Source organism: Amblyomma americanum, chromosome 7, assembly GCF_052857255.1.
Source record: "Amblyomma americanum isolate KBUSLIRL-KWMA chromosome 7, ASM5285725v1, whole genome shotgun sequence".
NCBI classification, from domain to species: Eukaryota; Metazoa; Arthropoda; class Arachnida; order Ixodida; family Ixodidae; genus Amblyomma; species Amblyomma americanum.
Window position 1 is genome coordinate 56,442,815 of NC_135503.1, and position 12,116 is coordinate 56,454,930.

Here is a 12,116-nt window from a genome sequence, read left to right on the forward strand (position 1 = left end):
GCTCAAATTCAAATCGGTGCAATGAGTCGCAAACGGCTTTCGCCTTCCCGCAGTTAAGAGATTTCTAAGTGCCTCTAACGAATTTTTTGTTTCTGTAAGGTCGGCTCCTTGCCCCTCCCGGCGACTAATTTTTGTGCGTCCTTTCAATTTACCCTCGCGAAGGCACGCATTAGGCGTTCGATAATTATTTTGAATGCGTTCAATAACTGCGAAATACCAGTGAGCGCTTTTGTGTGTCTCCTTCAAAAGTCAACGCATTGGTAATTTGGCCAACCACGTTTTCGTCCCCCAAAAACCCTTTCAAGCACGGAACTCCTATAATCTCTTCCTGCTAGTATAGAGGATTTTGCATTGAAATGCAGCGCTGTTATAGCATACCATAGCCAAAACATTTCATGTTTACCTGCTGGGAGGCGAGAGAGACGGAGAGAAAACTTTTATTAGGTGATCAATTCGCAGGAGCCGGTTGGTCGCGGCCCCTAGTCCAGGGCTCCGCTGGCGGCAGCTGACTTGCGGTCTGGCTAGATTATCCGGGGTTGCTGGTCCAGGTTGTCGCTGGTCAGGTCCTCCTCCCACTGCTCGTGTGTAGGGTGCGGCACTATTAATTTTTACGCGACCGCGTTAAGGAGCTCGTGTCGCAGAAAAGCCGGTGTCGTCGGCGTCTTTGGCCCTGAGCGAAAAATGGCGCATCTCGGTGGACTCCTGAACCACGCCGTAAGGGAAGGGATTTGCCTTCCCTTATGGCGCGGCGCGGCCGTCCAGCGAGAATTGTGAGACAGGCGTCATTTCCTTTCTTTAAAACCAATTTTCATTTCAATTTCCTTCCCTTGCGGATCGGTTCGGGTGTTCACTGAGATATCTGAGACAGGAGTCCTTTCCTTTCCTTAAAAATTTTATTTTCATTCTCCATGCCTTACAGCGCGGTTCGGGTGTCCACCAAGATATGTTTCCTTTCCTTAAATTATCCGGGCAAGGGGTCGCACAGAAGGACGATGGTGCACCGTGGATTCCTTGGCAATGCTGCAGCACGCTGTCGCGTCCTGCTCTTAAAGACGAAGCTTAAGCGTCCTCCAAATTTTTTCTCTGGATTGTCCTGGCATGCCCAAGATGTATGGTAGAGCGTGGGAGGCGAGAATGTTATGAAGGTTGATCTGGGATTTAATAGCCACGAGCCGCGGAAAGTGCAGGATATATCCAGAATTCGCCTCTTCTAGTCATGTTACTCAAGAAGACTGAAGTACCCGCTGGAGTCATAGTACTTGATATAAGAGGGCTCCTGAATTACATCGATAAGGTAAAAGGCTGACAGCTGCAGATTTTTCACTCCAAGGTAGAGCGAAATGTTTACGAGTTCTTTCCCATTGAAATCTCTCGGTGTTGGCGTTCACTGAAAGGTTAAAGAAAGAGATCGAAAGATCCCCTAAAACTGTAGGTCGCGTTTTTATTTTGCAAATTTTACAACTTAAGCTCGCTTTGTGAGCTCGCCTCCATTGCCCCATCCGGCTAGCTCAGTAGGTACAGCATGAGACTTAAACTATTATTTCTTCCTCAATCGCTCCTTGGTGTGTGGATAATAAAAAACAACAAGTTTGCAAAAATGCAGGTGGTACATGAGTGAAATTTTACAGTGTTGAATGAGCGGTCAATGAGCTTTGATCCATGTGGCTGGTAAGGTCGTTAAGAGACTCAAACTCACGGCCTGTGAATCGAAGGCTTGCGTTGCACGCTTTGTTACTCTTTTATTTCTTAAGTTTTGTTTGTTAGCGAATTTCAAAAATTCAGCCAATGCCTAATGCCACAGCACACTGTGTATAGCGTATGTTTTCTCAAACGGCTTATGAGTGCGACTTCGGCCGCTTTGCCCGGCTGCTAAAAACCATTGTACTTGAAGCACTATACCAATTCTCCAACGACAGGTGTAGGAAGCCAAAAAAAAAAAAACTGCGAACAAAACTTGCAAAATTAAGTACATGCAAAATGTCTCTAATGTTTTACAGTGTCATTTTATGTTCATGGTGCTAACTGGTTCTGATATATCGTGGGACCTTAAAACTTATTTGCTTGTGGCTTGTGTTTTCAATAAGTAATCTCTACAATAACTTAGGCGCAGAAAGCATTCTTCTTAAAGCCACCGCGGTGGCTGAGTGGTTATGGCGCTCGGCTGCAGCCCGAAAGACGCGGGTTCGATCCTGGCCGCGGCGGTCGAATTTCGATAAAGGCGAAATTCTAGAGGCCCGTGTACTGTGCGATGTCAGTGAACGTTAAAGAACCCCAGGTGGTCGAAATTACCGGAGCCCTTCACTACGGCGTCTCTCATAGCCTGAGTCGCTTTGGGTCGTTAAACACATATAAACCAAACCAAACCATTCTTCTTAAAAACAGGCTTTCATTCAGATCATGAAAAATCGCGAATGCCATTTGCAAGCTCTATATTCGACGCACGTAAGCGCTTTCTTTTTCACTGTTCCGGGGCCGTGTTTTCCAGCGCTAACCGCTCTTGTGAGGAGGCCATCTCCTTGTTTACGAGAAGCGCGTCCTTGCAGAAGTCTATTTTTTTTTTGCGGATTTCGAAAAGAGGACTGGAAACCACTTTCCCGGCAGTTAAGAGTCACATGTGGTGCACAGGGTCTTTCAGGGTGCGTAAAATGCTGTGGCAGCAAATTGGCAGTGCTTTGAAAAGTTCAGTTATTTTGTATAGTGTTTTCTTGTGTTATACCTTACCGCTCCTCGGCTTGCGGAGATTGTGTAGACTTGCACGTGTATTGTATACTTAAATGCACATAACGCTTCCTCAAAACATTCGCGGCAGCTTTTTCCAAGCAGGTGGAAGCCGCAACCGACAAACTACCAATCCTTGGGAAAAAAGCACCTGACGCCGTTGCTAGAAGTTCATGCGAAAGCTGCACACGTGAAAGCCTCGCCGGCAGCAGCAGAAGGCTTAGTACACAAAGAAGCAACTCGAACGCATGTTTCGGCCAGAACCAAAGCAAAATAAGGGTATAATAAACGCGCTTCGGTTATTTTGCTAGAAATTATGCAACATTTTAAATGAAAGACATGTTCGCAGCGTACAGTTGTTTTAATTACTAGTCGTTTTTGAAAATGAGAAGTACCTGACATATAAATTACAATATTGCCGTGAAGGAAAAGGGTTAACTGCGTGAAAAGGTAAAGACAAGAGAAGGGAACATGCACTAAATTTACTAACGCAGACTGTCAAGTTTCACAAAGTTAACAGTTGACAAAGTTGACAGTCTGCGTTTTTAAGTTTTGTGTGTGTTTCTTTCGTTTGTTCTTTTCGCGCAGTTTACCCTTTTCATTCAGTATGAGCCAACTGGCCCCGGTAAATATTATTGCCGCGAAGCTTTGATTTTTCTTCGATCTTTGCTTGATTTTGTACTCTGTTTACTGCCGGTGCCACATCGGTTTATCACTTTGTTTTCTAGGTAAGTAGGAACTAGAGTACTCCCAAAAAAATCATAACCCCACTCCGCTGTTTGCAAGTCATAAAATTATGAACCGGTCCGGCTGATACGTCGTTGTGGTTATACCTGTCGGTTTATACCTTTTTCTTTGTTGGCAATTCTGGTACTTGTTTAGATTAATACCTTTGCTTATGAATCAGGGCGATATAATAATAATAATAATAATAATAATAATAATAATAATAATAATAATAATAATAATAATAATAATAATAATAATAATAATAATAATAATAATAATTGATTTTTGGGGAAAAGAAATGGCGCAGTATCTGTCTCATATATCGGCGGACACCTGAACCGCGCCGTAAGAGAAGGGATAAAGGAGGGAGTGAAAGAAGAAAGGAAGAAAGAGGTGCCGTAGTGGAGGTCTCCGGAATAATTGCGACCGCCAGAGGATCTTTAACGTGCACTGACATAGCACAGCACACGGGCGCCTTAGCGTTTTTTCTCCATAAAAACGCAGCCGCCGCGGTCGGGTTTGAACCCGGGAACTCCGGATCAGTAGAGGGCGATATAAATTAGTCAATTTAAATATTTGTAAGTGATTTCCCTAGAAATCACAACGGCAGCAGCTTGCTGTGAACGTTTCATTTCAAGTACTCGAGTTGCTTGCCATCATATACGGTGAACTTTCCAGATTCCTCTTATCGGTATCGGTTCACTTCTTTCCCAGTTGCCAAAACAGGAAAATTCTTCTTGGACCTTTTGACATCGAACATTTAATTTGCAGCACAATTTTATGAACTTTAATTCAGCATTTTTGACAACGTGGTTTTAGGGGACGGAAAATTTCTTAAATAATCCGGTAGGTTTAAAGATCATCCGTTCCATGCATGAAGGGCTGCCATCCCCACTGGTCAAGAGAGAGAAAGAGAGCAGGTACCTCATCACGTTGGTCTGTGACGTGTCTGGACAAGTCGCGTGCAGGTATACATGTCAGCGAGGGTTGCTGTGTGTTCTTGAAAAAGAAAACAAATAATTCAAAATGCCTGCGCAAGAGTACTCGTGTGGATACGTATTTATGCTCCTCTTGGAATACATCTTGGTAGAAAATGCCGAAAAGAGATTAAAAAAAAACATGTTCCCACGCTTAAGCTCCTCAAAAGCGATCCTTGCTGACAGCGCTAAAATAACGCCATAGGTTCAGATTGTCAGAATAAAAAAACGAATTCTTCGTTTATCCCCTCCCACCTCGTGTGTAATATCGTTGCTAGTGATATCTACTCCAGACAAGACGAGACATCGGTTGTGCCATTTTTCGCTCGCCGAGCTATCGTAGCATAAATAGCTAGACACTGATGCTGAAATTTCGTTTATGATCTACTTGTCCTCACTCTCTTTTTTCAACTACTTACGAATCACTGCCACGTCATCATGGCCGAGGAAAGTCGTAACAACACTAGAAAGGCGTCCTAAGTATGTCCACTTCGTGACGAAATTCCTATAACGGTCTAAGACTGCTTCGTATTCGTTTTTTCGAACTGCTTTCTCCTCAATGTCTTGGTTGCCATCTACCGGCCCATCTATTCGACATTCTGGCTACAAATGTTTCCTAATTAAATTGCTGCTTTTTTCCAAACCCCTATGTTCTTACCAGATTGTTTTGAGACGATTATTCAATACGTGCATTTAACACCAAATTCTCTTCTGCTTGTCGCCTTTCAATTTTTGCGGCTTTGCCGAATGAATGGCAGACGCGCGTTTTGCAACAGGCCGGGAAATAAACTCATTCTAGTGCTGTTCTTGTCGTGCAGTATGCCCCATACCACTTGATCGACACGCCTGGCTTCAATGTCGACGTCCGAGGTGTCTGCGGCGAGATACTGAAGGCGATCGCGGTGTCTCTCAGAACCAAGTAAGGAAAACGCATGCGCAAGTGAAATCTCGAAAGTATGCCTCGATTGAATGAACGCACTAGCCCCACATGATTCACTCCAACTCAAGCATAAATTGAGCCTACACCAAGGCATGCAAGTGAGCTGTGGTGGAACATAATAATAAGAAATGAGTTCATTTGTAAAACAAAAAATCTCTGAGATATTAAGCAATAGTGAGTTTTCACAAAGCATTCTATCAGTGACCCAACTACTGCGCTCAGTGGCGAAAGGCTAACGAGAGTCCTTGCGCGAGAGACAGGTGCACACCTGTTTGTGCGCCCTCGAATGTTCGCCGTGGCAGCTTACTAGAAGAGCAGCAGAGAACTCTCCCTCTTCTGCTAGCTCTGGGAACCTGCGTTCACTAGCACTGGCTTAACCTCTCAGTGCTATATGGCCCGAGTGCTCATAGAAAGAGATGTGGGCACTGGCGCGACTTGGTAAAAAAAAACGAGAAATTGCCCTGTGTTTGATGTGCACGGCTTGGTCGCTGCTCACGCACACCTCCGCTTTTACTCGCTATAGGCACCTATCCAGGCATCCGTATTACCTGAAGTCATTTACAGCAAAGCCCCAATTACTTTATTTAGCTAGATAGTTTTCTTGAGTAGCTGTTCATATTTATGTCCGCACGTTGCACACAAAAGCAAGAAGTGAGAGAACTCAACAGTTTATCTTTTTATTCTAGCCTTATAGCAAAAAATGTTATTTCACAAATTGATTTTTAACTTGTGTTTAGCATTTGGACGACCATATAACTTTCATAGTGTCCTCGATAACAATATCTGTTATTTCATGTTAAACATGCTTGTCACATATCGTTCACTGTGTAAACTGCAAAGGGCATATGTGCGTGAAAACATTTTAGACTTTTGGATTAGTGCCATGAAATATGAGTGGTTAAATAAATATCAACCCTTTATTGTAGATGTGTCATACACCAACTCAGGCAACTACATTCTGCTACCCAACACTTTCTGACGCAGCTACAGCGTCGCATTTCCACCTGATTCATACTGGGGATTGCTCAAGCCGGATGGAAACTGGACTGGAGTACTTGGAATGCTTCAACGAGACGTAAGCACCCCGAGGATTCTTTCTATGTTTTCAGGACATTTAACTAAGTTTGCCATACGACCGTCGTTCGGTTTCCATAGAGTCCGAAACAGAGTTAGTTTTACAAAAGCCGACTGTAGACGCAAAACACTTTTTTAAGCACCTTTCTACTTTCTCACAGAGTAATGCACTGAAAACGCTACATATCTGTACTATTTTAAAACATTACGCGGTCCTACACTCAGAGGAAGTTATCGATAAAAAAAAGAACATTAAACGAGACTCATGCACGGAACGCAGGATACGGGATTTGTTCAGCTCGACAAATTATCATTGAAGTCTTATTGACATTACAGATCAGTTAAAGGAAGCAACTTTCTAACGGTGAGCAAATTCAGTTTTAAACGAGCCAATAATTCATAATGCCGTCGACAGAGCATTAAGCATGAGCAGAAAAAAAAAGTGGTGTTTCAAGTCTTCTCAAGGCTTCCTTTCTGATACTTTTCAAGCAGTATCGTATCGACTTTGGTGAAGACCAGTACAGCTACGAGTGCCACGTTTTAGCCCCTGCAGTATGCAAATAGTTTCTTTTTTGTGTGTGTGCGTTTCTGTGGTACTGCAGGAGGCGGACATCGCATTGGCTGCCATAAACCCAACAAGCGAGAAGAAAGACGTAGCTGTCGAGACCGAAACAGTGCTCCCCATTGAACTCATGATTCTTGCCGGTCGTCTCTCAAAGCACCAGAGCAACGTGTTCGGCATCATCCAAGTGCTCACGTGGGAGGTACGTCGGACTGTGCGGCGCTGCATTCGCTATGTTGCCGATGTAAATACAAAGATCGGTGCCGTGAGCGAGTGTAAGTTTAGGGAAGGCAAGGAGTGTTGATTATACACTCTAAGCACGAAATGAAGTAAGCTGTGCTCTAACGCACTTCCCTTTATTAAAGGAAGAGCGCTAGAGGAGAGCTTACCTCCTTTATACTGCTTTCTGTTTAGAGTGTTCTGTACGAGCTTAATTAACCAACCTGGCATTCGTACAACTTCAGCTCAAATGAATAAAAAGGAGACTTTGCAGTGTCATTAGCCACCGAATCCGTGAGCGAATGATTGGCCAAGTAACCGAAACATTATCTCGTGGTCTGAACAGCCTGGGGCTCAGATGATTGAAATTAGTCGGCCTTATGTAGGCTCCTAGACGTGACTATGGAGCAGTCGTGCATAAGCGCTGTTTGCCTGCTAATAGGACAAAGTCGCGTGAAAATAATGTACAGGGCGCGTCAAAAGTTCCCAGGCCAGAGAATCCGATTATCGCCAGCTTATTGGGCTTTCGTTGTTCGTATGCTGACGTACTTTATGTTGCAATGTTTTCTTAGTAATGTTTATTGATGCAGATTTGTTTTTGTGTTGCAATAATTGTTTCTCATTGATGGTTATTTTTGTGGTTGTGATCTGTTATCCAAATTCAATGTCATTGTTCCCCTATCCCCTTGTAACACCCCCGTAATGAGGGCCTCGGGGGGTTTGATGAATAATAAATGAATAATATTTTTAAAATTCTGGCACATTCGACGCCTATGAAACTGCCAGAATCCTCAAAGGTGAGAAACATAATTCTGCCACCAACAAAGATTCTGAACGTAGATGTTGTAATTGAACCCGTGTACGGAAACTTTTCTGAGAATAGATCCTGTCCTCAAAAAGCACTTGGGATTCACAGCATTGATGATGATTGTGAATTTTTATGGCGCAATGGCATTTATGACCAATGAGCGTCGTGGCACAAGGTATTTTCGACTACTCAATGGTGGGGTCAAAGACTCATTTTTCCAAGAATTTCACCCCAGATAAGCCGAGCACCAGGCCATGGGAATGCTTGTACCCAATGCATCACCGGTGGATGCCCGGCGGCACTGGGGATCGAACCCCGCGCATCCCGCATGCGAGGCGGATGCTCAACCACTTGGACACCGCAGCCGTAGCCTAGGTGGTTGGGCGTCCGTCTCGGCTGCGGGAGGTGGTTGGTTCGAAACCCACCGCCGGACACCCACCGGTAAAAATGGGTACCTGGCGCCCGGCTTTCTTTAGGAGTGTTCGCTTGGGAGAAGCTCCGTAAACCCCGCTGCGCCCCTCGCGGGCCGAGTGCTCGCCCAGCTTCGAACGGTGGTACCCCTTCGGCCAACGTGGTTAGAAGGTTGAACAGCATAGATTGCCGGAACCAAGAACACAAAACTGCTTGACATAAAAATTGCATGCATCTAATCTCAAAGTTGCATATATGCTTTTGTATGAACTATTTCTTTAGCGCTTCAAATCTTTCCTCAGGTCTGGCTCCTGTTCGCCTGCAGCATGGGGCTGTCAGCGCTGCTCTGGTCGCTCAGCGACTGGGCCCACTGGAGAGCTGCAGGAGACTCGTCGCGTTGTTCTCTCCTCACACGAGCATTCAGGCGCCACTTCTGGTCCTTCGTGGAAAGCAGTCTCCTCGAGGGTGAGTTTGACGGCCGAAGATCTACGCTTCCGCCCATAAACGCCACTCGCCCTTGAAAAGTGCGCATAGCGCGTATTTACGACCGACGGGACGGTGCCGGAAAGCGAGGATTGCGACATACAACACAGGCTTTCGCCGAACATTCATCATAATTACGCGACATACCGCTGGAACCGCGAACCTCTCGGCGGCTGCACAGACAGACGACTCTCCGCGACGCATGCGCAGTTCGCTCCGAAGCTGGACAGCCTGCTGTAGATATCCTTCCGAGTAAATGTACGTCGCAACGCTGTTACCAAGGCGGAAAGTGCCCCTCGAGGCAGCATTGACGATCTACGTGGGACGAGCCTCTTGTGTCTCAGTTGCAGAGCGCTAGGCTTTACTTCGGAACTTCCCTGCCTTCGTTATAGCACCGTGTTGGTGACGACTGGTACCAGCTAATGTAAGCCAGGCGTCTCACGTCAAAAATCAACGGGCAGAGTACAAGAAGGTTTACTACTAATGAAAAGACAGATATGCGTGTTCATTGAAATGGTGTTTATGAATAACAATTTGCTTTCTTTTGCAGGAAAAGTAAGGCGTTTTTTTTTACATTGAGTTTAGTAATTACTCTAAGTGTCAGCGTTCATACAGAATGTAGCTAAACAAAAATACGCTTAAGATGTGCAAGTCGTTTTACGACTCAGAAAACAAAAATTTCGCACATTGATTGTGCAGACACAAGCATTTAATATTTTAATAAGAAAAAAACACATCGACAGTGGTCGCTTTTGAGCTGACTGTAAACTGAGCTACTGGCAGGGATCAAGTTGTACAGCATGATTTTCACTCCTGCATTTCTGTCGTCGCACCTGCAAGACCGCAAAGAATGGGAACACGTTTTATAACAGTCCGTAGCTGAATTTCGATTCCGTAATTTATATGTTCATTTATTTATTTAAATATTTACTTATTCAACCTTACAGTCACCACTTTTACATAGTTCACAAGCAGGTAATCACAAATAAGTTGCACATGTTAAGTGCTTCCCAGCTCAAGGCCCTTGAATGGCGAACTATTAGCGACACCTATAGTTTAGACCAATACTGCATTCTGCAATGCACTCTGTTGCATCATTTGCTATAAAACAGTAACAAGCATTTTAATTTTACAAAGCCTAAAATACGTACCGAATCTTACACACTGCGCAACCATCTTTGCTCAGAAATACATGTGGAGGAGGCTGGGTCAGTGAGGAACGCGTCACTGTGTGTAGTACTTAAACAGGTGCCTTGGAAAACAAGAGGGGCATGAACAAGTCACGCATTGAGGTCCATTTATGTTGTGTCCCGCTGAGCCAGCTGTGGCTTGGTCACTAACTCGACCAAAAGTTTACGCTTAATGATCACTTTTAACACTGTCAGGCCTATGTAATTTGCTCTCACAACAGCGGTCTTGCTCTATTGCTCTCCGGAACACGCAGCGTAATCTAACAATTGCTGCATAGTACTGCGTCCGAAATTGATCGACTGATGGGCCACTTTCCCCTGCATCTTCCTTTTTCTGTTTCGATATGCTCTCTTGGCAACGTCTTCACCCCGATGGCTTCAGCGTCACCGTCGACGCCCAAACGGGTCTCTGCTCGCATCGTGGTGGGCAGCTTCTGGCTGCTGGTGATTGTGGTTACCACCGTGGTGGCCGGCCAGATGAAGGCCATGATGATGGTGCGCGAGGAGGCCGACCGCATCGACAGCATGCGCCACCTTGCGGCCAGGCCAGCAATGAAGCCATACACGATCGCCGGCAGTGCGGGAGTATCCTCCGTGCGCGTGAGTACCAAGCCGTGCTCTCAAAAAACGCTATGTTACGCATAAACTGCACCGGAATTTATGCATATACACCGAAGGCGTGCTAAGGCTCGAGCTCTTAGCAATCACTGCTTCACTCAGTCTTGCGACGCAGGCCGGCGTTGGCGGTGAGTTCATCTACGCTTTAGGCGCCGCTGGCTGACAGCAAGATTTCCATTTACACTCGTAAGAAATGCGTTGTTTCGCTGGCGCCGTTGAGAGGGCGCGACGATCCGTGAGCCCACGCTGGCTGGCGCGCTGTGCCTCTGCAATGAGAGCAACGAATCTTGAGCACATTTCGCCTTCATTTTCATCAGTTTTTCATTGATGCTTTATCTCTCACAATTTTGAAAGCACTGAAGCAGTTGGCTCCGAGAGAGGGAGAAAGATTAGTTTTGGTTTAAACTTTGGTTAACTCTGGTGAGAAGAGAAAGCTTCCTTTGCATGGCTACGTTCGCAAACGCCACACACACTGCTGAAGGGATTGTTTGTAAAGCGTCGATGAAATACCCGATGCCCGATAGGGCAGTTGACGCCGGCCACGGTGGGCAGACTCACATGACCTGCCACGTGACACCACGTGACAGGTCCTGCCAGGTGACTGCACTGACGCTGCCCTCTTGAAAACCTAGCGTAGTGAAGCTTTAGCTTCAACAAATGCTATTAATGAGACACCACGTCCGGTGTTGAGGAGCTAGGGCAGTTGTGAAGTGCTTAATTAATGCTTGCAGTTATGTACGAATAACATAATATTGGGTGTTAATATTGCACACACACACACACACGCATGTGTGTGTGTGTGTGCGTGCGTGAGTGTGTGCAAACTTCAAAAACGCTTCCTTTAGACAGATTTATCTTGAGTCGACTCAAAATAAATCTGTTTCTCAACTTTGCATTTTACCTCTAGCAGCCAAATACGTTTATGTTTCTAAATTCTATATATATAGACAAATAAATTAAATGAGGGCCTCGTTTGACAAACATATTAAGGAAACCAACAGTCACCGAAAACCCAGGTGCATAGGGGAATTTTTTCTATTTTTCTTTAATTTCTAGTGCCAATGAATTGCCTTTAAAGAAAATTATTTATAAACCAGCAGAAAAAACAGCCATGCCGCCGGTGGGATCCGAACCCACGACCTCCGAATATCGTGTCCGGTGCTCTTACCAACTGAGCTACGGCGACGGCTATCCAATCTGCTGCTTTCGTGGGTATTTATGTTTTTGCGTGTAAGCGAACCTTGAGAGTGTTCACCAGCGCCACCCTCGTCCATAGCGGTGGACGTAGCACGTCCTGAAATACCGCAAGTGTGACGTAGAACGTCATCTAGTGGCGAGAGCCCTCTTATGCTACCTATGGCATCAAGACTGCCAGAACCGAGACCCC

General features: G+C 45.3%; 1 protein-coding gene across 1 annotated transcript in view; it reads left to right on the forward strand.

The window, feature by feature from the left end:
• LOC144097702 (putative glutamate receptor) overlaps window positions 1–12,116 on the forward strand; it is a 58,654-nt gene that overhangs the window by 39,874 nt on the left and 6,664 nt on the right. The window contains exons 3-7 of the mRNA XM_077630347.1: window positions 5,243–5,343; window positions 6,349–6,439; window positions 7,041–7,202; window positions 8,741–8,903; window positions 10,494–10,711. Coding sequence (XP_077486473.1) covers window positions 5,243–5,343; window positions 6,349–6,439; window positions 7,041–7,202; window positions 8,741–8,903; window positions 10,494–10,711 — 735 coding nt within the window. The remainder of the gene's footprint in view (window positions 1–5,242; window positions 5,344–6,348; window positions 6,440–7,040; window positions 7,203–8,740; window positions 8,904–10,493; window positions 10,712–12,116) is intronic.